Raw genomic sequence first — 27,463 nt, 5'->3', positions numbered from 1 at the left:
TGTGTGTGTGTGTGTGTGTATGTTTTAATCATCTCAAAGTATTTTCTCATATCCCTCATGATTCTTCTCTGACTCATTGGTTAGGACTCTGTTTATTTCCACATATTTGTGAATTTTCCAGTTTTTTTCTGTTGGTTTATAATTCATTCTATTATGTTTGGAGAGCATACTTTGTATGATTTAAAAATTATTGAGACTTGTTTTGTGGCCTAACATATATCTGTCCTGGAAAATGTTCCATGTACACTTGAGAAGAATGTGTATTCTACTATTGTTGAGTGGAATGTCCGATTTTTAGGTCTAGTTGGTTTATGATGTTCTGGTCTTCTGTTTCCTTATTGATCTTCTGTTTGGTTGTTTTATCTGTTCTTGAAAGTGGAATATAGAAGTCTCCAGCCGTTATTATTGAATTGTCTATTTCTCCTTTCAATTCTGTCAGTTTTTGCCTAATATATTTTGGGGCTCTCTTTATATTTATATATTTAGTTTTATCTTCCGCATGAATTAAAACCCTTGTATCATTGTAAAATAGCCCTCTTTTGTCTCTCCATACAAATTTTGTTTTTAAGTCTGTTTTGTCTAATGTTGGTGTAGCCACTCAAGTTTTCATTTGGCTCTGTTTACATGGTGTATCTTTTGCCATACTTCTACCTTCAACCTATTCTTGTCTTTGAATCTAAAATATACAGCTCTTATAGACAATGTACAGTTCTTATTGGAGTGTTTAATCCATTTAAATTTAGTATAATTATGATGAGGTAGGATTCACATCTGCCATTTTGTCATTTGTTTTTTATGACGTGTCTGTCTGTTTTGTTCCCCTTATTGCTTGATTACTTCCTTCTTTAGTGTTAAATATTTTCTAGTGTACCAGTTTAAGTCTCTTGCCATTTCTTTTACTATATATTTTTTAGTTATTGTCTTTGTGGTTGCTCTGGGGATTACATTAACTTATAATTATGTAACTAGAATTATTTAATTTGTAACAATCTAGTATAGATTAATAGCAACTTAATTTCAATAATATAGGCAAACTTGACTCCTTTATGGCTTCATATCCTCTCCCCCTGCTTTGTGCCATTATTGTCATACAAATTACATGCCATATATTGTGTGCCTGTCAACTTAGATTTATAATACTGCATTATCCAGTTTTAAATCAAATAAGGATGAAAGGAATTATAAACAAAAAAATATATTTGTACTGGTTTTTATGTTTAATTATGTCATTGCTTTTACGGACACTCTTTATCCTTCATGTGTATTTGAATTCCTATTTAGTGTCTTTTCAATTCAGATGAAGGAATTCTCTTAGTTTTTCTTATAGGACAGGTCTGCTGACATCAGATTCTATCCGGTTTTGTTCATCTGGCAATATCTTAATGTTGCTTTCATTTTGGAAGGATAGTTTTGCTGGATATAGAGTTTTTCTTTGACATTCTTTTTTTCTCTCTCAGCACTTTGAATATATTATCTTACTGCTTTCTGACTTCTGACAGTTTCTAATGAGAAATCAGCTATTAATCTTATTGAGTATTCCTTGTACATAATGAGTCACTTTTTTCTCGCTGCTTTCAAATTTCATCTTAATCTTTGATTTTCAACAATTTATGTTTCTAGGTATGGATCTCTCTGAGTTTACCCTACTTAAATGCTACTGAGCTTCTTGGACTTGTAGATGAATGTTTTCTTATCAAATTTGGGAATTATTTGGCCATTATTTTTTCAAATACTCTTTCTTCACTTTTCTGTTTCTCATAATAGAGCATCTCAGTCAACCTGTCTTTAGGTTTACTGATATTTCTTCTGCCAGTTCACATCTGATGTTGAACCTCTTTAGTGAATTTTTCATCTCACTTTTTGTACTTTTCAACTCCAGAATTTCCATTTGATTCTTTCTTGTAATTCCTCTCTCTTTATAGATATTCTATTTGATGAGGCATTTTTCTCACAATTTCATTTAGTTCTGTAGACATGTTTTTTTTTCTATACTTCTTTGAATATCTTTAAAATAGCTGATTTAAATTTTTGTGTATTAAATCCAACATCTGGATTTCTTCAAAGATACTATTGATGGCTTCTTTTACTATGTATGTGTCATCCTTTCATATTTCTTTGCATGGTTTATAAATTTTGTTTTGTTTTTCAAACTGGGCACTTTTTAAGTAATTTAATTTACAAATCTGGAAATCAGATCCCTCCCTGCCCTTGGCTTTGTTGTAGTTGCTATTTGATGATGTTGCTCTTTCTTTGTTTGGTGGCTTTCCTGAACTTATCCTGTAAAGTCAGTATTCTTTGTGGTGTGTGGTGAAGTTTCTTGTTAGCTTAGTTATCAATTAATTATTGTTCAGAGATTTCCTTAAATGCCTGGAGCCCATAAGTTTCCCAACTTTGCGGAGGGGCTCTGTGTGCCTTTAATGCTCAGGTAAGCACTTCACAATCCTGCCTTTGCCTTCACTTTATCTTTATACCATGCCTCCCAGTTAGCCAAAGGTGAGACCTTAGTACTTCCAGAACTCTTTCCTGTGTGTGCACATTACTGATCATGTATGTAGATCTAGGCAGGTACACAGTACTACACATGTGCCTAATCTTTTAGATTTCCCAAAAACGTGTCAACACTTTTCAAAGATATTCATAGACATCTCATTCCTCAGCTTTTTAAATATTTTGGTCAGCTCCTTGTTTGCCCCTACTGTCATCATTACCTCAGTTAATATTAATGCAATGTTAAATGATTGTCACTGATTGTTTTCAACAAACCACCTCCCTTCATTCTCCCCTCCTAGGGAAAAGGCTATTTACACTGAATGAGGTCTGAATCAGGTCAAATAAGGGCAAGCCTTACAAACGGGAATTTCCAGGGAATTGCCAGATAGGTCAAATAATGACAGTTTTCTTTGAATAGTGTTTTGGGGAACTCCAAACCTGTTTTACTCCCTCTAGTGGCTACTAGGCCACTCCTGGTTTTCACTGTGATTGCAAGAATATTGGTTTTCAAGTCTGATGTGATAATGGGGGTGGGTGTAGGTCTGGTTAAAATGTCATACAAAATTCAGCATTTTTTCTTGAATAAGCACCCCTCGGGTTGTTGCAAACTTTTGTTAAGTTCCAGAGTTCTGGAAAAGTTGATTCTGACAGTTTTTGCCAGTATTTTTATAGCAGAGCATCTTTTGCTCTTCTTGCTTTTTTAGAGGACTTGCTTTTCAGAGGTCCTTACTCTGCCATTCCCACAGACATCACTCCAGTTTAACAGATTTTGAAAGAAAGACTAATCCCTCCCAAATTATTTCCCTTATAGAGTTGTCCTCAAAAAATAAACATGGAAGACAAACATAAGCATACAAGGACTGGGGAGTACAACACCAATAAACCTGTAGTGATAAAAACTTCTTGATGAAGAAGTCTTACCAACCAAAAATTAAATTGAAAATATAGTTTAGGACTTAACTGGGAAGGGACAGAAGGACCTTTTAGGGAGCATGAAAATAATCTATATACTAATTTGTGCAATGGTTACATGTCTATACATATGTCAAAAGCCATAGAAATATATATTTAAGAGTAGTATACTTTATTGTAGGTAAAATATCCCTCAATTAGAAACAAACTATGTGGTAAATCTTGAATCCATTTGAACCTAGAACGATAAGTAAACAACTATGGGAATTGTGAATCCAGAACAGAATATAAAGGTTGACTATGCAAAAATATTTTCCAACTATCAGGAGTTAGGTGTACAGGCCAGGGAGAAAGATGGGAAAAGTATAATATATGTATGTGTATTAGTTATCTATTGCTGCATAAGAAATAACATCAGATCTTAACACCTTGAAACCTAAATCTTTATTATCTCAGTTTCTGTGGGTCAGGAATCCAAGAGCAGCTTAGACAGGTCATTCTGGTTCAGGGTGTCTCAGGAGGTTACTGTCATTGGGAGGTTTAACTGAGACTAGAGGACTCACTTCCAAGATGGTTCACTTGGGTAGCTGTTGGTAGAATGCCTCAGTTATTTGCCACACGAGCTTCTCTATAGGTCAGGTTGAGTAGTCTCACAGCATGATAACTAGCTTCCCTTAGAACCAACTATCAAAGAGAGAGCAAGGCAGAAGCTGTAATGTGTTCATGACCTAGTGTCAGAAGTCACAGACTGTCATTTCTGCCATATTCTCTTGGTTGCACAGACCAACCCTCAAGCAGGGTTGGAGGGGATTGCGCAAAAGGAGGAAGACAAAGAAGATCATTAGGGGTCATCTTAGAGCCTGGCCACCACAGCCTGCTAATTTCCTCAGCCTTTTTAGCCAGGAGCCAATACAGACTGCCCACAAGTTAGAAAGTAATGCTTCCAACCTCCTAATGTTTTTGTATAATCCTTTTCCTTGCTTTAATGCATTCTTTTAGGTACCTTACTTGCCTCATAGAAGCATTTACTAAACTTGAGTAATATTTTATTTTCACTCTATTAAAAATTTTTTCTTGCATTCAAATCAAATTGAATTTTATGTTTTTATGTTTTAAAGTTTTGTCTATAGTGTGTCATATGGTATGCATATGTTCACCTTTAGTAATTATTTCTGCCTACCTTCGTTTACATATGCTTGGAATGATCTTATGAGTGTGGTTATTTCTAAATGGTAAGAATTTGAATGTGTGTTTTTTAATTAGCTTTCTTCTTAATTTGTCTTTTCTCTAAATTGCTTATAGTTCTTTTTAATAATGAGCATGTATTACAAAAAGAAAGTCAGACTTTCAAAATAAGTTTTATAGTATTCAGTAATGAGAATGTAGGGAGACAGTCTCATCACTATTGGTTAGAGTATAAAATTCGGTACAACCTTCTTTGGCTTTGGGGGACAATCTGGTATTTGTCTGTCACAAACTTAAGTGCTCATATGCTATGAATCAAAAGTTCCAATCTTGTAAATCAATCCTAAGACATCCCATTCATATGCACAAAGATATGCATAGAGTATTTATTGCATCATCATTTATACTGGTAAACCATTAGCAACAACTGAAATGTTTAATAATGGGTAAATGTGTAAGTGGATTGTAGTGTAGAATACAATATAATCATTAGAATGATGAAGATTCATTATGTACTACATGAGAAAATTCCAGTTATGTGAGAAACATACTTGTTATATATAGAATAACTATAAATGTGTGTTTAAAAAAACTTAGATGTATATATGTGTACATGTTTATGTGTTAAGTGCACAGGAAGGAATCTGGAAGGATTCACACCAAATAAACCTCTAGGATAGGAAATAAGAGAAATGTTGGAATGGAGGATGGATTTTTTTTCCTGCATGTTTATGAATTGTTTTTATAGAGAATGTGTTTTAAATTTTGAGATATAACTCTGGTTGAACTGAGATGACTGAAGTTCTCAAGTAGAAAATTATTGAAGAATCACATTTCACTTTTTGAACTGTGAAATGATCTTATAATTAAGAAGGATCTGATCGTGAGGATTTTGCTTGGTAAATTTTAGATGGCTTGTTCTTTTATCAAAGTTATTTCAGTTATCCAGGCAAAGGAGGCTGAGATTCTGAACTGCAGGAATGAGAATTGGAGAGAACATAAAGAGAATTTTAAGAAGTGATTAGATATGGTAATCATGTGAGAATTGGAGGGAGGAGCAGAGTGGAAGGTAGAATTGAGATGGGGGACACAGGAGGAAGAGCAGATTTAAAGGAAGAAGATATGAATTAAGTTAACGATATTGAAGACCTGTAGCAGATGGTTTGAAAGAACAGTCTGGTGCTCTGGAAGTCATTGGCATTTAGAATTTTAAAATCATGATTGTTGATAGTTGTGATAACCAAAGGAAGAGTATAGAATGAGAGAAGATTCTTAGAGATGGAACCCTGGGGACACTGACTAAAAAGTTGCATTGGATAGTTGTATCTAACATTTCAAGGATGAAGATGATGTGATTGGTCAGTAGCGTTGCATTGCACAGGAAGTGGAAGGAAGGGAAAACATTCAAATTAGTAGTATTAGGGATTTTGACCATAATGGATTGTGGTAGAGAGCCCTCTAGTGGAAGGGAGCATTGCGTTTGAGGAACTGGAAGGAGCATGATGAAGGGGAAGCCCAGAAAAGAATGTGAATGAGACTGGCATTTTTCGTCCTTTGAATACAATGTGACCAATCAGTTTCTCAGTGGAAAGAAATTAATGGGGGGTTAGTTTTAGTATCTCAGTGTAAGAGAGTTATGAAAGTTATATGTGAATTTTTCTTCTGCCTTGTGAAAGGTGGAGAAGAGGTTTTGAGGAGCTAAAACATGTGGAGAATGACATTTTTTTTTCAGCAGTGGGAGGGGAGTTAGGGAATTTTTCTCCCAAGGAGAAGTACCAAAGCAGACAGTAAAGAAAAGCAGCAGGGTCTTTTGACACCTAGATCAACTAAAGTTGCAAAGGCTTGGACCAGGCACAGAAGGATAAGTGTTACAGGAAACTTATTTATCAGCAAGCTGCTAATTAAGAAAAGTCACTGCAAGATGTGTTATTGTACATATTTAGTTTTTATAGTGCCTCTTCTAGAAAAACAAAACTACTTGCTTTATTACTTTGTTTTCTATATTTATTACATGAAAACTGTTATTAAACATACAGGGAAGACATTCTTTATTTCCTCCTCACACAAAAGACTGGATAGGGAAGATATTCTTTATTACTTTCTTTCCTTTTGTTTTATTAAATTAATAATTACACATGGAGAAAATTGTGGAACAACATATGTTAACAGTTAACATTGCTTACCTCAGGGGAATTGACGAGAGAGGGCTGAAATTAACTTCTTTTTGCACCTATCTGTTGTTTAACTTCATTACAGTGTTTTTAAAGCAACCAATAAAGCACGTAGTGATTATAGGGAAAGGCTAAAAATAAAATAATACATATTTGTTGGAAGATTAAGAAAATAATATAAAGGTATGCAATGTAGGAAGAGTCTGCCACTGTAAATTTCTGTTGTGTATCTTTGGCTATGTATAAACTTTTGTTACTTACTATACAAAACAGAATGTAGATTATGTAAAAATATATTCCTAAAACTATATACTTTTTCATTTATATCATGAGCATCTTTCCATATTGCTACATAACCAATTTATTTTTTTAAACACAGCATAGAATTTTGAAAACTTTGGGGGAAAACTTTTTTTTTTAAGATTTTATTTATTTATTCAACAGAGATAGAGACAGCCAGCGAGAGAGGGAACACAAGCAGGAGGAGTGGGAGAGGAAGAAGCAGGCTCATAGCAGAGGAGCCCGATGTGGGGCTCGATCCCAGAACGCTGGGATCACGCCCTGAGCCGAAGGCAGAGGCTTAACCACTGTGCCACCCAGGCGCCCCGGAAAACTTTTTTTTTAATTGAAATATATACAGAGAAAAGTGTCCAAGCTTAATGACTTTTACAAAGTGAAGACACATGTATAACTATCATCCAGATCAAGATCAGTAACAATGCCAGGGTACCTGGGTGAGTCAGTAGGTTGGGCACCTGCGTTGGGCTCCCTGCTTGGTGGGGAGTCTGCTTTTCCCTCTCCTCCTCCCCCTGCTCATGCACTTGTGGTCTCTCTCTCTCTCTGTCTCAAATAAATAAATAAAATCTTTAAAAAAAAATCGGTAACAATGCTGATCACTATATAACCCTTCTTCTTCCTGCCTCCCAGTTAATCAATCTTCCTCCCATCCATAGGTAACCACTCATATAGATAAGTCGTGTCTGTTTTTTAACTGTATATAAATTGAGTCATACAGTCATGTGTGGCTTTTTTAGGTGTGTGTCTTTGGGGGGGGGGGCTATATTATTTTTGTGAGATTTATTTATGTGGTTTCATGTAGCAGTGGTTTATCCTTTTTCTATTTGATATGGTAGTCTTTAGTAGAATGCATAAATCATGATTTTTATGTATTATGTTGATGGGTGTTTGGGTTGTTTCAGATTGGGGATTATTATGAGTAATGCTTCTGTAGGCCTGTATGCATACAAGATGTACATGCCTTTTGCCCCACATTTCTGTTGAGTATGTACAAGTTTCTGTGCTATGTATCAAGGAAAGAAATTGCTAGACCATACAGTATCCATATGTTCACCTCTACTAGATACTGCCCAGTTGTTTCTCAAAGTGGCCCTGACATCTTACCCTTCTGTCAGCAGTGTGAGAGTTCCATATACCCTATGTCCTTGCCAACACCTGGTATTGATGGTTTTTTGTTTGTTTGGTTTGTTTTTGATGGCTGATTTAGAACATTTTAAAAGTCTGCCCAGTATTTCATTTTGTAAATAGACCATAATTTAATCTCCTTTTGATGGGCTTTTGCCCTCTTCCTCCACTACAGCACAGCCAGAACCTGGACAGCTCCAATATCTAGTGGGCTCTGTGATCTGTCTGCAGAAGATTCAATACTGGAAGTTTCAGAATCTCTGTATATTTTTTTTCTTAACAGATTTTTCTCAAATTTCCTGTTTCTGAGTAGTATGGTACCAATATGAAGAATGCATATAAAATAGTTTCATTCGATGACATGAAAACCAGTTTTGCTTTTATGGTGGTAAATGGTTGCTTTTTCACTCTTGTTTAAAAGTAATGTAAAAAGTAGTATAATGTCTGAAACTAGACTTTTGGTGAAGGCATTGCTAAATAGCCAATTTAATTATCCAGAATAATTTGCATTCTCTTAGAACAAGCATACAGTGCTAGCTGCCAGCACCTGCATCACATAGATCCTCAGTCCATTGGAAAACTACTGTGTGAATTACTTGAGAATGTAATCACTTAGGTTTTGGAAAACTGACTTTCACCCTTTGAAAGTGAAAGGTATTTCCAATCAGAGAAACATGATTCAAACCCCAGCCTTTCTTTTAAGAGATCTCCTCTCCCCAGTTTCCTTCATTTTCTTGTAACATAGGTTTTTAAAGTATGACACTCTGGGGGCTTGCTTTTAATGAGTTAAATGTGATCACCAGACCTCCTGCTGCTTCTAATGTTAGGAGGTGTGTTACTTCCTGATAACCACTCTTCCTGTTGTGCATTATAGCTTTAAACAGGTGTTGGCCCAGGTGGCATTCAGTACCATCCAGTTACCATAAGTAATTCCTTGGGAGAATTTAGATACCGTTAACCCTCTATGATAGCTGAATAGTCTTTTGGAAAGTGCCTTATGGGCGTATAAGACGGTTTTATCTTTCCTATTCTTTGCTTTTGCCAGTTGTGTGTTGAATTATTCATTTTTGGAATAGCTGTAATGACCAGAAGAAGCATGTGATTCTCATACTAGTAAGTTTTAGTCATGCTTTTTTACTTTCACATGTGGAGGTTTTTCACATTTCTAATTAATTGCTGTCAAGAACTTCTTAGAGGTAGCTGAAAACTACTGCTTTATATTCTGTTCAGTTTTTTTATAAGTCTGTGTCTTAGAAAAATGTCTTTACCTCTTGAGATTTCTTAAGAGGTCATATTGCAGCATAACACTAAAATTCTTCCAATTCTTTGTTATCTGTAGTAATAGTAACGAGTCTGAAAATGCCTATGTGAATTAACAAATAAGCCAGAAACCTTATGGAAGAGGCTGTTTTCAATAACCTCTCTCAGGCTCTAAATCTTTTTTTCTCAGTGTTGATAATGAATAGCAAAACTTGCTGGCTTGATTTTTTTTCTTCTCAGTATCTGGTAAAAGTTTTATTCTAATATTCTCAACCAGGATTGGGCTGCAGGTGGTGGTGGTAGGAGTACAAATCTAATCAACTTCCAACATATAACTATTAATTAGGAATCTCTTCATTTATCTCACATGAACCTAGCCTATGGATTAATTTTAGAGACCACTTTCATGTCTTTGTTAATAAAATGCTTTGACCTCTAGATCATTTCTGAGTATGTTCTAGCCAGTGCAGTCAGCCTTTACAAAGAAGTCCAATATTAGACAGTTTTGCTCGAATTGCTGCTTATAGAGTAACACAGAGAATTAAGAACCCAGTAACCTAGAATCAGCAGAACCCTCAGCTTCCCTGTACTTTCAGTACTAGCAACAGCTGTTTCTCTTTCTGCACAGGTATCAGTCAGAGCCGGATCTCTCACTGGCTGTTGCAGCAGGGATCAGACCTGAGTGAACAGAAGAAAAGAGCATTTTACCGATGGTATCAACTTGAGAAGACAAACCCTGGTAAATATCATTTCCTTATTTTATTGCATCTGAAGACAAATGTAATTAATTACTTTATTAAATCTGTGTGCTGACTGATCTTCACTAAGGTGATTTCATATTTTACTGTTGTTCCTTTTTCCCAAAGAGCACTCTTGTCTATGACCATACCACTCTGAATGTGCCCAGTCTTGCCCAAAGAGCATTAACTGTAAAACCTAAGCGCTGATTATACCATTTTTTAGTTTAGTGTCTAATACTATCTAGTCATTTTCACTCCCTCCAGGGCACCTCTTTGTTTCCAGGTTATATGCTATTTCTAATGATAGTTTGAAAGACAGGTCATGATTGTCAGGGGCTGTTTTCTTTTTTTCGACTGTAGGTACACACATAAGTTTCCATATCTGTTTTTTTTTGGTAAATATTAGTAATGTAAATTTCATACTTTTAATTAGTTATTCCTATACTGTGTCAATGATCCCTGCTAATGATTTTCTATTTCTGATTACCTGGGTGATGAGCATGTCTTTGGACTTTAGGGTGATGCTGCCCTGACAGCTTTGGAAGCAGCAATAGGTTGGAAAGTGGAATGAAATCTGAAGGAAAAAGTTCACTAAAACCTTTATGTCTGAAGTTGCCAGAAATAGGCATGATCTATTGTAGGATACTTTTAACAAGTGTTATATGAAGTTGCGTGGCAGCCTGTCTTTAATCTATACATTACACAGACTGGTGGCGATGAGGCTGATCTCAAGTTTAGTCTTATGATCAGAGAAATATCTTCTATAATGCTATAGCATTAAAGCCTTTGCTTATTATAGATTAAATCATCAGTTGGAATATTGCATATTGAAGACTTAGCTAATAATAGCATTGACTGTGAGGTGGAAATAATGTTAGAGAAACATTTGTGTGTGTGTGTGTGTGTGTGTGTGTGTGTGTGTGTTAAAGATCACATTCTTAATCTGAAAGGCCCAGGCAGAACAAAACAGAACAGACCATATCAGCCTCTCTACAATGAGTTTTTTTTTTTTTAATCTACCCTGCCCCCCGGTTTGTATTTTGAAGTGTTTCAGATATACAGAAGAGTTGAAAGACCAGCACAGTGAACGCCTGTTGACTCTCTTCTTAAGTACAAGAATTGTTAACATTTGCTCTATTTGCCTTATCCCTAGAAAATAATGAATAAATTTAAAAATCTGTGTGTACATGCATATGCATGTATATGCATCTTTCTCTTCAGCATTCATCTCCTAAAAAAGGGGCAATCGCCTGCATAACCACAGTCTTTTACCACATCTAAGAAAATTAATAATAATTCCATATCATCTAACATCTAGTTTATTTTCATATTTCTCTAATTGTTATAAGAATGTCTTTTTTTAATAGTATCTGATTTAGGTGGACAAATTGGAATTTGTTGATATATGTCTCTTTAGACTCTTAAATCTAGTCACTCAAACTTTTTTTTTTTATAACATATATTTTTTAAACCATCTAATGTTACAGAATGTCCCATATTCTGGATTTTTCTCTTTCCTCTTAGCGTCAGTTTACTAATTCTTCTATAGCCCCTGTATTTCCTGTAAACTAGCAGTTAGGTTTAGAGGCTTGATTAGATTCAGGTTAAACATTTTTGGCAAGAACACTTCATAGATTATTTAGAGAGGGCATGTAGTAATGTCGACAATGTACTTTGAAATGCATCAAAATAAAATGGATAAGGAGATGGATAGATAATGTGATAAAGTGAGTGCGTAAAATATTAGATGATTTGAGTATAGATTTTCATCATAAAATTCTTTCATTGTTGCTGTATGTGTGTTTGAAAATTTTCACAATAAAACATTGGGGTTGCTTTGTCGGTAACATTTACATCATATATCAAGAGGCATGTAATGTCAGGTTGTAGCACTACCATAAGCTAAGTTTGATCATTTGTTGAAGTAATGACCACCAGATCTTGTCTTTGCAGTTTGTAAATAATCTATAGGGCATCATTTTGCTGCTGGATGGATATCCTCTTCTACAGCAACCTTTTGTCAGTGGTCTTAGCACCATTGATGATGCTTACCTAAATGAGTTATTCCATTGGGGATTGCAAAATGATGGAGATCTTATTTAGCATTCCTTCAGCATTTATTAGCTAGTAGTTTTTCTGCAAAGAACTTTCATTTTTAGGTATTCTTCTAATGATAGCTAGATATGTAAGCAAATCTCTCAAAATACTGATTCTTGTTACTGCCATTAGCGAAATGTTCTAAAGCAGCACTATTCAGTGAGAATATAATGCAAATGACACATAATTTAAAATTATCTAGTAGCCACATTTTAAAAAGTAAGAGATAGCTAAAATTAATTTTAATAATTTTATTTAGCAAATATGTATTGGCACTTCAACATTTAATCAGTACTTTAAAAAATTACTGAGACCTCTTTCTCTCTCTCTTTTTTTAATTAGGCTCCACACCTAGTGTGGAGCCCACCGTGGGGCTTGAACTCAACCCTGAGATCAAGACCTGAGCTGAGATCAAGAGTTGGACACTTAACCGACTGAGCCACCCAGGCACCTCTCCCTTTTTTTCTTTCTTTCCTTCCTTCCTTTCCTTCTCCCTCCCCTCCTTCCTTCCTTCCGTCCGTCCGTCCTTCCTCTTCTATCTCTTTCCCGTCCTTCCTTCCTCTTTCTTTTTGTACTAGGTTTTGAAATCTAGTGTGTATTTTACACTTGAAGCATATAGCATTTCCAGTCAGCCACATTTCAGGTGCTCAAAGGCCACATGTGGCTAGTGGCTACCATATTGTGCAGTCTTAAGCGAAATCATACTTGAAGCAACACTTCAAACTCAGCTGTAAGCAGTCTTTCCAAAGACATTACTTTTCCCATGACTCACAACAGCAAAGCAAATCAGATGGCGAGTAACAAAAACTTGGCAGTTGGTCTGCTTGATAGAGCAGCTTAGGCTGATAGCAAAGGTTTGGCTAGGTAAATAAGGAACTGTACCTAGGGCTTTCATAAACCTGGTCACATTGCAGCAGTTGACTGCCATGAGGGGAACACCAAAGGGATTTGTCAAGATGTTCAAAAATGTATAGGGCAGAACAGTGAAGAATTTGGAGGACCCAAACTAGCCAACTGTGTCAGGCAATCAGCCTCCATTAAGAGAAGGGATTTTTTTGTCCCTTGGATTTGGCACTTAGAACAGTGCCTTGACATATAATCTGATCACAGTTGGTGAGGCTAAATTCCCATCCCACACTGGGATTTCAAGGCTGGGCTCTAATCCCAGGCAGGGACTAGGATACCAGGAAAATGAATTCACCAGAAAGAGGAAGGGAACTAAGGTATAACTCTCAGGCCTCTGCAGCTGATCTGATAGCACTGCCAACTGCAGGATACTGCTATCAGAACCTAGTTTTTAGCCCTGGGGTGATATAATGTTCTTCTGAAGCTGTTTTATTAAAAAATTGTTTTTGTTTTTGATCTTTTTTTATTTCAATTTGTCTTGGAACCAGAGTTAGGCTAAACCATCATCAGGAAATTGGAGGAAGGTGGAACTAGGGCATTGAAACAGGAAAATGGGAAAGGACTAACAACATTCATCCAGCTGTTGATAAGGAGTTGCTATCTTTAAGGAGATAGTACCTCCTTTTAAGAATAAGTTCCCGTAGGAACACCTGGGCTGACTCAGTTGGTGGAGCATGCGACTCTTGATCTGGGGTTGTGAGTTCGAGCCCCATGTTGCGTGTACAGTTTACTTAAAAATAAATTTAAAAAAAAAATAAGTTCCCCTAATATGCATTTGCTTTTCAATGAAGTTGTATTGCTGATTATCCCCTTTTTAAAGGACTTTCTATTTTTTATTTGAAAACCAAATTCATAGGGGTTCTGTAGGACAGAATTTAAACTTAGCTGAAGAGAAGAGGATAATTTATAATTGTCAGTTGGTAGTTTTCATAGCATCAACAGTAATTGGATATTAGTGATTAAAATTTAATATTTAGAAGCTATTCTTTGCATTTTTACCTTTATTATAAGACCTAATATAATAGAATTGTTTCTAGGTGAATGCAGCTTTGTTGACTTTAAAAATAACTTTTGAGAGGCGCCTGGGTGGCGCCTGAAGGCCTCTGCCTTCAGCTAAGGTCACGATCCCAGGGTGCTGGGATTGAGCCCCATGTTAGGCTGCTGTTCAGCAGGGAGTTTGCCTCTCCCCCTGCTTATGTTCTTTCTCCCTCTCTCTCTGTCAAATAAACAAATAAAATCTTTAAAGTAAAATAACCTTTGATTTTAGCTAAAGAATTATATTGTTTCTTCTTCATGGATACTTTGAAACTACTATTCTATTTGGATAAGAAGAACTAAAATTATGTTAGCACCTAAAAATAGCTTAGCCACTGTCTGGTCATTAAGTGCTTATAGTACATGAGAATCTGCTTTGCAGGTCAGTGCAGAAGTGATTGAAATCTACCTAAATGTCCCTCAGTCACAAACTGGTTATCTGTACAATGAAATAGTGTGGAGGCTATATAGCTATTTTTTTAAAGGAGGGCTTTGTATGAATTGAATTTCTGTGTAGTAATATCAAATTCATAAGTGAATAAAGTAAGGTGCAAAACAATAGATATAGTATACTGTCACTTATATAGAAGGAATACATACACACATACATATGTATATATATATATATGCTTTTGTAAACACAGAACATCTCTAGCAGGCTGTATTTAGAGCTAAGGAAGGCTCTATAGAGACTCTGAGAGACTGGAAATACAGGATGGCAGGGAGACTGTTAACTATATAATCTTTTGTGTCCTTGTAAATTTTGTACTTGCACTATATATTCAAAAGATACATATAAAGTTTCATGAAAAGGAGAAAGGGAGGAAGAAGGTAAAGAAGGAAGGGGGGAAGGAGAGAGAGAGAGAGAGAGGCAAAAAAGAAATTAATCTGCCTTGTTAACAGCTTTCAAGATAGAAAAAAACTGAAGAACCTAGGTTCACATAGTCCAGACCTGCTTATTGATAGGAAGTTCTTTTATTTCACAAATTTTACTTGCTCATCAGAATACATGTAAACATTACCGTCCCATTGCTATATTCTGGGGGAAAATGTAAGCATTTAGAAAATAAATAAAAAATGTCTGTATATTCTGTGCTTCTATTCTTGGGCTCAGTGCATTTCTCTCTGTATACTATGATTGAAGTTCTTCTCTTTTTCAACCTCTTCACTCTGGATCCATTTGGATACAGAATTTTTTTTTTTTTTTTTGTCTCTCTTTAAGTGGACTTAGCAAGAAAAATAATAAGAGTGATATTTAGGTTATTTTTACTGATAATCCAATAGTTATAGATATATTGTAGTTCTCTGATAAACAGACCCATCATTAGAATTTCCCAGCATACCCCAAAGCCTGCCAAAGAGTATGAATAAAATAGACTGATGGAAACTGATCAAATATATTTTAACTTGTTTCTTATGAAAACATTTACAAGAAAATGCCTATTTTTTAAAAGAAGTGGGTACTAAATTCAGCATGGTTGACATCAGAAACCCCTTTATTTAATCAAATTAAGCTCAGCAGTCTTTTCCCTTGTCTAATTTAAACATTACTATAGCAGACAGGGTTTGCTGAGTTCCTCTTGGCTCATGGCACTGATTCTGCCTATTTCTAAATTAAATAAAGTTTGCCAGGAGACTCATACAGAAAGCACATGAAGTAAATTTGGAGATCAAAAGTAATGGCCTCCTCCCTTCACTATTGCAGAGTGTCAGAGCCTCAGGGAAATCATGTGTGTGTCATACGGGATGATGAGAAATTTTTTTTTGGTGAAGCTAGTTTCTGTGAATGGGATAGTAATGACATGCTTGTAGTCATATTCTATTAGTGGACTGGCAAAGGCTCATTCAGAAGTAAATCTGATAAGAAAATTATCATATATACAAAGAGAACATTTATCAAAATTTAAAAATCTATCAGCAAATTAGGAAGAGACTTTTTTTTCCCTCTTGGATTTAGAGTTGCTAGATAAATGTGCAAAATTTTGCTCTTAATGAGAGCACAGATACAAGATGGAAAAAAAAATATTTCTGTAAAGAAAATAGGTAACACGTTTCCTGTGGGAAATGTTCCCACATTCCTGCATTCTAGTATCTTTGTATTTTTCTGTCAGAGTCTATAATTTTGAACCCATTCTTGGGTTATTCATTGCTCTCCATCCACTTTGACTAAAGCAAGATTAACTAAGGTTTCTAGAACAAATCTGTGTTTATTGGAGTGTTTACAGAATGCTGCTTGTGCTATTTTTAAATACTTCTACGTTGAAAAGAAAAAGGAGCAAAGAAAAAACCCTCAAAAGTAATGTGGTAGTATTATGTTTCAAATTCAGTATGTTTACGAGTTTGAAATTATTGAGTTTCCACCCGTCTGTGCATAGTTGCCTTGATTTCTTTTAAAGTAATTTATTTCACCTAAATTTCCTTTGTATAGAAAAATTGGATAATATAGAATATTATAAGGAAGCATAGTTACATGACCAATAAACCCCAATACCAAGAAAGAACCATTATTATCAGTTAATTTATTTTCTTCAATCTCATGATTAAGATTCTTTGTATTCTTTGTTTTATTTTTACCCATTTATCACTCAACTAAGAAAACATGCCATGGTTATAATGTAGCCTACTAATTATAATTTACTGACCTATTTCCTGTCTTTCACCCACCGAAGCCCTAAAATTATCCTTTTACCAGAAGCCAGGCTTTGGATGAGAGGACCTACTGCCTTACCCAGTCTGTTTTTACCTCTGTCTTGTTCAGGCATGATAGCTGCTTGGCTCTGCTTTGGACCTCTTATCATGGCTTTTGAACAAAATTTATATAATATAACTTAGGTATATTCCAGAGCCCTTATTATGCTGAAATTCCTGCTTGCATTCAGAAAAGTACCAAAACAAAGACTTCGAACCTTCCAACCCTGTATTTTCTCCTTATGCCTAAACTTTGTTCACTTTGATGCAAATGTAATGTAACTGTAAAACTTTGATATAAATTCAGCATGTAAATGAATGAGTATGGCTATGTTCCAGTAAAACTTTATTTAAACTATGGCAGCCGGCCACAGTCTGCCATATATTTAAGCCATGAGTCTCTAAAGCATTGTGTGATGACATGCTTGTCCGTTTGAGGAAGAAGTTAAATATTTACTTTATGTCACACACATCAGGAAATCATATATCTGTTAAGGGTTTAAACAATAAGAAAACTATAAAAATATTCTGAATGATACAAAACATATTGACCACAAAAGAAGAGGTTGACAAATGTGCCTACATAAGATTTAAGATCAGAAAGCACACCATAAATAAAGATAAAAGACGAATGACAAACTGGAAAAAAAGTTGCATTCTGTGTGTCTAGCAATTGGTATTGTTTCAACACACCAGTAAGATGAATAACCCAAAAGAAAAGACAAAAGATATAAATTTACAAGAAAAGATATATAAAGTAAACAAGAAAAGATGCTCATTCTTACTAATAGTGAAATCTCTATGTTAAGGGAAGTTTTTCTGCCTGCCAAATTTATAAATGTGAATAATTAGTAATACTCATAATACTCAGTGTGTTGGGAAATGTGGGGACATAAACAACTGGAGATGGTTATAATGTCTTACATTTGTTTTATATTATTGTGCAACGATTACCATACAACTTAGTAGCTAAGAACAGCAAACATTTATTATCTCACAATTTCTGTGGGTCAGGAATCTAGGAGTGGCTTACCTAAGAGGGTTCTGCTCAGAGTTCTCATGAGGTTATGGTCACGCTGTCAGCCAGCTAGACAATCTGCCACTGACCACTACCTTTGAGTGTTTGCAGGCCCCAGTTTCCTTCCTGCCTGTTGCCAGGGATTTCAAGTTCTCTCCACGTGAGCTCCCTGAGTGTCCTTACAACTTGGCAGCTATTTTTCCCCTGAGCAAGTGATCTAAGAGAGCAACTAAGACAGACACCGTGGTGTATTCTATAATCTAATGTCAGAAATGACATATCATCACGTCTACCATATGTTATTGGCCACACAGACTAATCCTGGTATATAGTATGGGAAGAGACTACACAACAGGGTGAATACCAGGAGGCAGGGATCCTCTGGAACCATCTTGGGGGCTGACTACCACATGGCTGTATTAGTACTTTATGCCTAGGGCCTTATTTCTCCCTGTCTGCTGGGTTATACAGTTCTCTATATGGTGTGTGCTGCAACTGGAGCACCCAGAATGGCTTTTTTCCCCTCAACTGTGGCACCTGGGGGCTGGCTGGGCATCTTTCACCGCATGTGGCTAGTTTGGGCTTCCTTACAGTATCATAGTCTCAGGTTAGTCATAATTCTTATCTGGCAACTGTCTTCCCCCAAAACCAGCATTGCAGAAGATCTAGTTAGAAGGTGCAAAGGGTCTTATGACCTAGACTCGAACTGTTTCCATTTTCTGTTATCAAAACATGTCACAGGACCAGCTTAGAATTCAAGGGCCTGATTAGCAGGAGGTGCGACTTATCATGAAGGGCCATCTTTGGAACCTTTCCAGGAAGTTATGCTTTGGAGAGATGATGCTGGCTTATTCTAAAGCTAGTTGAAGTAATACAAATTGACCCGATTCTGAATATACTTTGAAGATAAAGTTGACAGGGTTTGCTATGGACTAGATATATGGTATATGAGAGAAATAGAGAGGTCAAAGATGAATCTGAGAATTTTGAGCCAAGCAATTTGAAGAATAGGGATGCCATTTACTCAGATGGGAAGGGCTGCAAGACAACAGGTTTGGAGAGGAAAATCAGGGTTCGTTATATTGGGCCTCTATATAACAGAATGCCTATAAATATGTAGCTATTAAGGGGGATCTACAAAGAGATCTGTATGTAGGAAAGTAGAAATACTACCCAAGGTATTAATTACAAGGTACAATAAATAAAGTATGACTCTTGTTATGAAGAAATAAATATGTATTTATTAATATGTGCATTATTCCACATAATTCTAACAATTTCTAACCTGTCTTTCTAGGGGTGTATTAAGAGTTTGTATATTATTCCATAGGCAGTGGGAACTTTTTGAAGGCTTTTGGTCAGTGGAATGCTATGATCATAATTATGCTTTGGGAAGATGAACTGAACAGTATAAAGAATGAAGGAACAGTGGGAGATCCAGGGACTGAACTCTATGAACACATTTAAGTTCTTTGAAATAAAGTCTGCAGAGGTCAGAGACAATGTTTGGTTTTGTTGTTTTTGTTTTTTGGGTTTTTTTTCCTAGCTTCTAACCTAGAGCGAGCCAAAAGAAAGGGAGTAGGGGAGTTGATAAATGGTGAACTAATGAATACATGCATCATCAGCAGTTCATTGTTTGAGAAAAGGCTAGTCTAAATTAATAAAATATCCCAATTACATTTTCCCCCATTGGTTTTATTACATTCAAGAGGTAACAGAAAACAGTAGAGCTTTAACACTTAGTAGACCTATGGAGATCTTAGGTAACTAGTAGACTAAAATTATGTCAAATACTACCTTACTGTCTGATGCTATATTTGACTTTTTTTCTTTGAGAGTTTACAACAGTTAGAGTTATTTTAAATTCATCTCCTGCATACATTCTTTAAGGGCTCCATTTTCTCAATAACAAGAGCCCTTTGAGTGGTAATTAAAGGTTCTGATCGTATAGTGTATATTGTTCAAAAGATTAAAACCCTCAGATAGAAATTTCAAGAAAGATTTTTCAGAAGATAACTCTGATTAAGTTGTCATTGGTCCAAAGACCATACTTCCCTTTTCCCCTAAAGAGATAGATTTTGGGCTTTGGTTCAAAAGATGACATAAAAAAGGATAAAAGACAAGTGACCCAAAAAAACAAACAAAAAAAAGACATTACAAGGTAATTATTGATAAACTTTCTAAGGAAGAGTTTTTATCCCTTTGGATTTTTGTTTGGGTCAAATTATCCCCCCCCACACACACACCCACAGTGCAAGTTACTCCAGTGCCCGTAGCCTATGGCACAGAGGCTAGACAGTGGTTTCAAGGCAACATTTTGCATTGGCATGGGGCAGGCACCATGAGAGGCCCAGGGGTTGTTTTTTTTTTAAATGTAAATATCGAATGTATTTGGCTTGCAAGTTCCAATGGAAGGACAAAAATTTATTGTTGTTGAGTTCATTATATTTGTCATTGATTTTAATAAATTGCAAGATATTTGCTGAAAATGTCTTGTTTATTTCAGGGGCTACACTAAGTATGAGACCAGCCCCCATTCCAATAGAGGACCCAGAGTGGAGACAAACACCTCCCCCAGTCTCTGCCACATCTGGCACCTTCCGACTACGGCGAGGGAGTCGATTTACCTGGAGAAAGGAGTGCCTGGCTGTCATGGAAAGGTACACGTGTCCTTTCCCATGAGCAATCTCCCAACCTTAGGAAAAAGAGAAACCTTAGATAGATTTGGACACTTCCCAGACAAGTAATTTGGGATCCAGGTTCTATCTCTAAATGTATTTTGGAGTATTATAAATGCTATATTACTGAAATAAGATGATTTTACCATTGAGAAGTCATAAAACTGGAGTTAGCACCTATGAATATAACTTAATGTTCTCAGTAATTTCGGAAACTTTAGAAGAATTTTTTAAATTTAAATCTTTATATTGTTTTTGGAAACACTCTTCAAAGTCTTATTTTCATCAAAAATATCGAATAGTTATAGAGGAGGCTGCTCAGATTTTACTTCTTCAGTCAGAAGTATGGCTTAAAGGAGCTTAGTCCGAAAGGTTTGAAATACACATTTTTACTTTGATTTGGTAATTTATTTTCTGACTATAGCGCCAATATCTGATCCATAGTAAGTACTCAGTATGTTTTAGACTGGAATTAGACCTTATCTTCAGTTTTCCTATCTGAAATGGTATAAATTAATTAAATATGATTATTAAATGTTCAGTGTATTTAGGATGGATCCTGTAGTAGAATTATCCTTTTAGTCTCCTACTTACAAGTAACGTGTATGGAATTTTGTTTCAATGGAGAGTTTTATATTCAATAGGTAATGTTTTCCATTGGAAAAGTATTTACTTCCTAAGATTAAATATAGAGAAAAAGAATATATTAGGCAAAGGTAAAAACAATTGAATTTTCATATTGAGATTTCACAATAATTTAAATAATGGAAAAGAATGGAATTGAGTGTTTAAAAACTGGGTTTAACTTCTAAGCTGACATAGAATACATATTTACATTGAACCAGCTTCACTTTTTTTCTTTTTTTTTTTCACAATTATCTAATCTGACCAGTCGAATGGCAAACTGGAAAGAGCATTTGACTCAGTTAAAGACCTGTAACCCGGGTTTGGCTTTGCCATTTAACTGGCTGTGCAACTTTGTTCAGGTCACACACTCTGAGCAGTAACTTCTTCATCTATAAAATGAAGTGTTTCAATAGCCAGTAGTGAACCATGTCATCCAGGACTTTTGCCATCTCTCTTTCTGCCTCTTTCCTGATTATCTCCCAGCTCATTAGACATTAGTACCTAAAATAGAGAGAGATTGAAAATGCCAAATTTGAGGCCTTGGTTTTTGTTCTTGTGATTGGGTTGAAATTAAAAAGTTTGCTTAAAGTAGCCAGAATGAGACTGTAGATTATTCATTGCTGTTATCATATGTTGCTTTCCTTATTCTCGTTATTGTAAATTCTAGTAGAGGCCATTCATTGAATAACAAGTCCTTATATGCTTGAGCAGTAGAAGAGTAGAAGAGCCCTGACATTTACAGTCTGCTTTATTTTTCTCATCTAGGATCTTTGATTCTTTCAAAAAATTTCTTCAGAACTTACCACATAACAGATACGAATTTAAATAATATCAAACTTTAATTATTTGCAGCAGTATACGTTTTCCTCTGGTAACAAAATAAACTTTGGTATTAGTTTCTAGTTGGTGTAAGTTCTAATTTTGCTATTGATTGAACCATTTGATTTTTTCACGAAGACACCAATATACATTTATCACATAATGTCAGTATGAGGAAAGATTATTGTTAAAATTGGTAATATTAATAATGATAGGTGATATTCCTAATGCATTTTCAAAATTGAACCTCGCAAGCTTTGCAGTTATTTTTTTTTCCAAAGCAACAAAAACTACCCACAGAATCACAGTGATCAAATTTCAGTTACAGAAATATTGAGGGGTGCCTAGGTGGCTCAGTCGGTTAAGCATCTGACTCTTGATCTTGGCTCCAGTCTTGATCTCAGGGCTGTGAGTTCAAGCCCAGCCCCCCTAAAAAAAGATATGAGCATTTACCCTGTGTAAAACTCCCATTTAATCTTAATTTTCACCTTCTGGCCGTAATTTTAATTAATAAATGTTTTTAATCCAGGAATTGGTTATCTTTGGTCTAATTTTATCTTACTTGGCACAACCAGTAAGAAAATATGTCATTTATTCCAGTAGTTGCAAAAATGCAAAAGCCTCTCAGAGTATTTAATAGCAGTGGGTCATGGTATGATTTCATTCTGTGAAAGTGGAACTTTTTCTTTTCTTTTTTTTTTTTTTAAAGATTTTATTTATTTATTTGACAGATAGAGACAGTCAGCAAGAGAGGGAACACAAGGAGGGGGAGTGGGAGAGGATAAAGCAGGCTCATAGCAGAGGAGCCTGATGTGGGGCTCGATCCCATAACGCCAGGATCGCGCCCTGAGCCGAAGGCAGACGCTTAACCACTGTGCCACCCAGGCGCCCCGGGACTTTTTATTTTCTAACATGGAATATAAAATTCCCTGGCCTCAGAGCAATGCATGATGTTTTTCAGTACACTGAATAGGTAATAAATATATATGCACTGACTGTAAAGCCAGCAAAGTACTAGGCTTACTCAAAATATTAGTATAAGTCCAAAATTATTCATTCTTTATAGCATACACCAAGACAAATTTCGAATGAATCAAAAAAGTGAATCCATATAAAATAATAGAAGAAAATACGGGTACCCTGGAAATGGTGGAGTTTTTCCTAACTAGGACTCAAAATCCAAAATATGGGAAACGTTTGATAAATCTGATTATATACATTAAAAGAAAAACTTTGGGGAGAAAAAAAATGTGAGCAAAGTAAAAAAAGAAAAAGAAAAATTGGAAAAAATATTTGCTGCATATTATTATCCCTGATGTATAAACAACTTTTAAAAGAGAGAGACCACCAACTCTGTAGAAAACTAAAGATATCAGCAGAAAACCAAATGCACACGCCTCCTAAACATATAAAAAGATGTTCAATTTAACTTATAGTAAGAGAAATTCATATTAAAATTACACTGAGACACTATTCTTCTCCTATCACATTGGCAAAAATCCAAAAGTTCCATAACATTTTTTATTGATTGAGCTATAGGGAAATGGGCACTCTCATACATTGCTTGTGGGAATGCAAAATGTAGCAACTTCCATGGACAGGAATTTGACAGTATTGGGAACAATTACCCATGGATTTGCCCTTTGACTCAGCATTCTCACTTCTAGAAAATTATCCCAGAGATAAACTGACAAAAGTATAAATATAGCAGCCCTGTTTGCAATAATATCAAAATATTGAATACAACCTTTGTGTCTATTGGCAGTGGACTGGGTGAATAAATTACAGTGAATCCATACGTTGGATGCCCAGGTTCAAATAATAACAGTGCTATGAAGCAGCAAAAGGAATTAATTTTCCTTTCTACAGAATGAAAATCATACTGTGTCCTTCTGTACCATCACTACTAAATATTTTGTAAGGCTTTTTTTTTTGTATTTTTTTAATCCATTGGAATGAATACTTTTCTATATACAGTGATCTTCAGAATATAATGTTAAAAAAACCAGTGTCAGTTGTATATAGTAGGCTATCGTTTATGTATTTGTTTATAATTTGTTTTAAGATGAAGGAATACACCATAAAATAAATAAAGTGGTTACCAATAGAAGAGAAAAAAAAACAGATTGGAGGGGGCAAGAATAGAAGCTCGACTTATCTAACTATACCATGTTTTCATATTGGGACCATGTAAATATTTTATGTAATTATAAGACAAAATTAGGTTGAAATGGGGGGAAGGTGACTCCTAAAAATAACTAAAATGAAACAAATGTGTGACCTAAACATTCATGAACTGTATCATATAACTTTATAACAGTATTTTGACTATGCTTCTTGGTCGGATACAGTTTAGGAATAAAAAGAACTACAAAAAAATCTTACCTTGCTTTACTAATGTTGGTAATATTGTTACTCAGGTACTTTTTTTATTTGTATAGATACAGATATAGGTAAGACAATCATGGTGTTATTAGTAGTCAAATTTTTCAGTGCAAAACAGATAAACATAAAATATCAGTAAAAGACTGTAATTTTGTATATGTGTGTGCATATACAAATTTATCTTGATTGTATTCTTTTAATAACAGCCTTATTGAGATACGATTCACCTAATAAAAGTGTACAATTCAGTGCTTCTTAGTGTATTTACAGTTATGCAACCACAATCAGATTTAGAATATTCTCTTCACCCCCAAAAAAACTCTTGTACCCTGTAGCAGTCACTCCTTTTCCCCCCATCTTCCCCAACCCTACATGACCATTAATCTGCTTTCCCTGTATATAGATTTGCCCAGTCTGGACATTTCATATGAATGGAATCATACAAACATGGCTGTTTGTGACTCACTTCTTTCACTTAGTATGTTTTCAAGGTCCGTCCATGTTGTAGGTCATTTCAGCATTGCATTTCTTTTTGTCGCCAAATAATAGTCCATTGTGTAGATATGCCATATTTTATTTATTCATTCATCAGTTGTTGGACATTTGGGGTTGTTTCTACTTTTTAGCTATTATCAGTAATGCTGCCATCAATGAAATTTGTGTACTAGTGGAATTGCTGGGTCGTATGGTAACTGTGTTCAACCTTTTGAGAAACTGCCAGACAGTTTCCAAAGCATAGGTACCATTTTATATTCCATCGAGCACTGTATGATGGTTCCAGTTTCTCACCAGCGCTTGTTATTGCTGTCTTACTGGTTCTGATCTTCCTAGTATATGCAAAAGTAGATTCTCATTGTGGTTTTGATTTGTGTTTCCCTAACCAGTGATGTCTGAATATCTTTTCATATGCTTATTGGCTCTTTCTGTTTCATCTTTGGTGAAATGTCTGTTCAGATCATTTGCTCTTTTTTTAAATTGGGTTATTTGTCTTTATATTGAATTGTAAGTTTTCCTTATATGTTCTAAGTACAAGTCCCTTATAATATAATGGTTTCCAAGTATTTTTTTTGGTCCCTTGACATTTTATTTAGTTAGTTAGTTAATTTTTAAAATTTAAATTCAATTAATTAACATGTAATGTATTATTAGTTTCAGAGGTAGAGGTCAGTGATTCATCAGTCTTACATAATACCTAGTGCTCATCACATCATGTGCACTTCTTAATGTCTATCACCCAGTTACCCCATCAATCCATCCCACCCCCGCAACAGCCCCCAGTTTATTTCCTCTTATGCTTTGTCTCCCCCTCTGATTTCATCTTGTTTTATTTTTTCCTCTCTTCTCCTATGATCCTCTATTTTGTTTCTTAAATTCCACATATAAGTGAGATCATATAATTGTCTTTCTCTGATTGACTTATTTTGCTTAGCATAATACCCTCTACTTCCTTCCCCATCACTGCAAATGGCAAGATTTCATTTTTTTGATGGTTGAGTAGTATTCCATTACATATACACACCACATGGTTGAGTAGTATTCCATTACATATACACACCACATCTTCTTTATCCATTCATCTGTCAATGGACATCTGGGCTATTGTGGATATTGCTGCTATAAACATTGGGGTGCAGGTGCCCCTTGAAAATCACTACATTTGTATCTTTGGGGTAAATACCTACTACTGCAGTTGCTGGGTCATAGGGTAGCTCTATTTTCAACTTTTTGAGGAACCTCCATACTATTTTCCAAAGTGGCTACACCAGCTTGCATTCCAACCAACAGTATAAGAGGGTTCCCCTTTCTCTGCATCATTGCCAATACCTATCATTTCCTGACTTGTTCATTTTAGACATTATGACTAGTGCGAGGTGGTATTTCACTGTGGTTTTGATTTGCATTTCCCTGATGCCGAGTGATGTTGAGCATATTTTCATGTGTCTGTTGGCCATTTGAATATCTTGTTTGGAAAAAAGTCTGTTCATGTCTTCTGCCCATTTCTTGATTGGATTATTTGTTCTTTGAGTGTTGAGTTTGATAAGTTCTTTATAGATTTTGAATACTAGCCCTTTATCTGATATTGTCATTTGCAAATATCTTCTCCCATTCTGTCCGTTGTCTTTTGGCTTTTGTCGACTGTTTCCTTTGCTGTGCAAAAGCTTCTTATCTTGATGAAGTCCCAATAGTTCATTTTTGCCTTTGTTTCCCTTGCCTTTGGAGATGTGTCTAGCAAGAAGTTGCTGCGACTGAGGTCACAGAGATTGCTGTCTGTGTTCTCCTTTAGGATTTTGATGGACTCCTGTCTCACACTTGGTCTTTCATCCATTTTGAGTCTATTTTTGTGTATGGTGTAAGGAAATTGTCCAGTTTCATTCTTCTGCATGTGGCTATCCAATTTTCCCAACACTATTTGTTGAAGAAACTCTTTTTCCCATGGGATATTCTTTACTACTTTGTCGAAGATTAGTTGACCATAGAGTTGAGGATCCATTCCTGGGTTCTCTCTTCTGTTCCATTGATCTATGTGTCTGTTTTTGTGCCAGTACCATACTGTCTTGATGATTACAGCTTTGTAATAGAGCTTGCAGTCTGGAATTGTGATGCCACCAACTTTGGTTTTCTTTTTCAAATTTGCTTTGGCTATTCAGGGACCTTTCTGGTTCCACACAAATTTTAGGATTATTTGTTCCAGCTCTGAAAAACATTGATGGTATTTTGATAGGGATTTCAGTGAATGTGCATATTGCTCTAGGTAGCATAGATATTTTAACAATATTTGTTCTTCCAAAATCCATGAGCATGGAACATTTTTTCATTTCTTTATTTCTTTTTCTATTTCTTTCATGAGTGTTATATAGTTTTCTGAGTACAGATCCTTTGCCTCTTTGGTTAGATTTATTCCTAGGTACCTTATGGTTTTGTAAATGGGATCAACTCCTTAATTTCTCTTTCTTCTGTCTCATTGTTAATGTGTAGAAATGCAACTGATTTCTGTGCATTGATTTTATATCCTCCCACTTTGCTGAATTC

General features: G+C 35.4%; 1 protein-coding gene across 12 annotated transcripts in view; it reads left to right on the top strand.

Annotated features, from left to right (window-relative positions):
• Positions 1–27,463, top strand: part of HMBOX1 (homeobox containing 1) — a 189,140-nt gene that overhangs the window by 111,398 nt on the left and 50,279 nt on the right. For all 12 annotated transcript variants that reach the window (XM_087866603.1, XM_087866602.1, XM_045774093.2 and 9 more), the window contains exons 5-6: positions 10,069–10,179; positions 20,431–20,584. In XM_087866603.1, coding sequence (XP_087722729.1) covers positions 10,069–10,179; positions 20,431–20,584 — 265 coding nt within the window. The remainder of the gene's footprint in view (positions 1–10,068; positions 10,180–20,430; positions 20,585–27,463) is intronic.

This window comes from Ursus americanus, chromosome 13 (genome assembly GCF_024610735.1).
Source record: "Ursus americanus isolate L20-20 chromosome 13, mUrsAme1.1.p, whole genome shotgun sequence".
Classification (NCBI taxonomy): domain Eukaryota; kingdom Metazoa; phylum Chordata; class Mammalia; order Carnivora; family Ursidae; genus Ursus; species Ursus americanus.
Note: the sequence above shows the minus strand (reverse complement) of the source record. Positions and strands in the feature narration are given on the sequence as shown.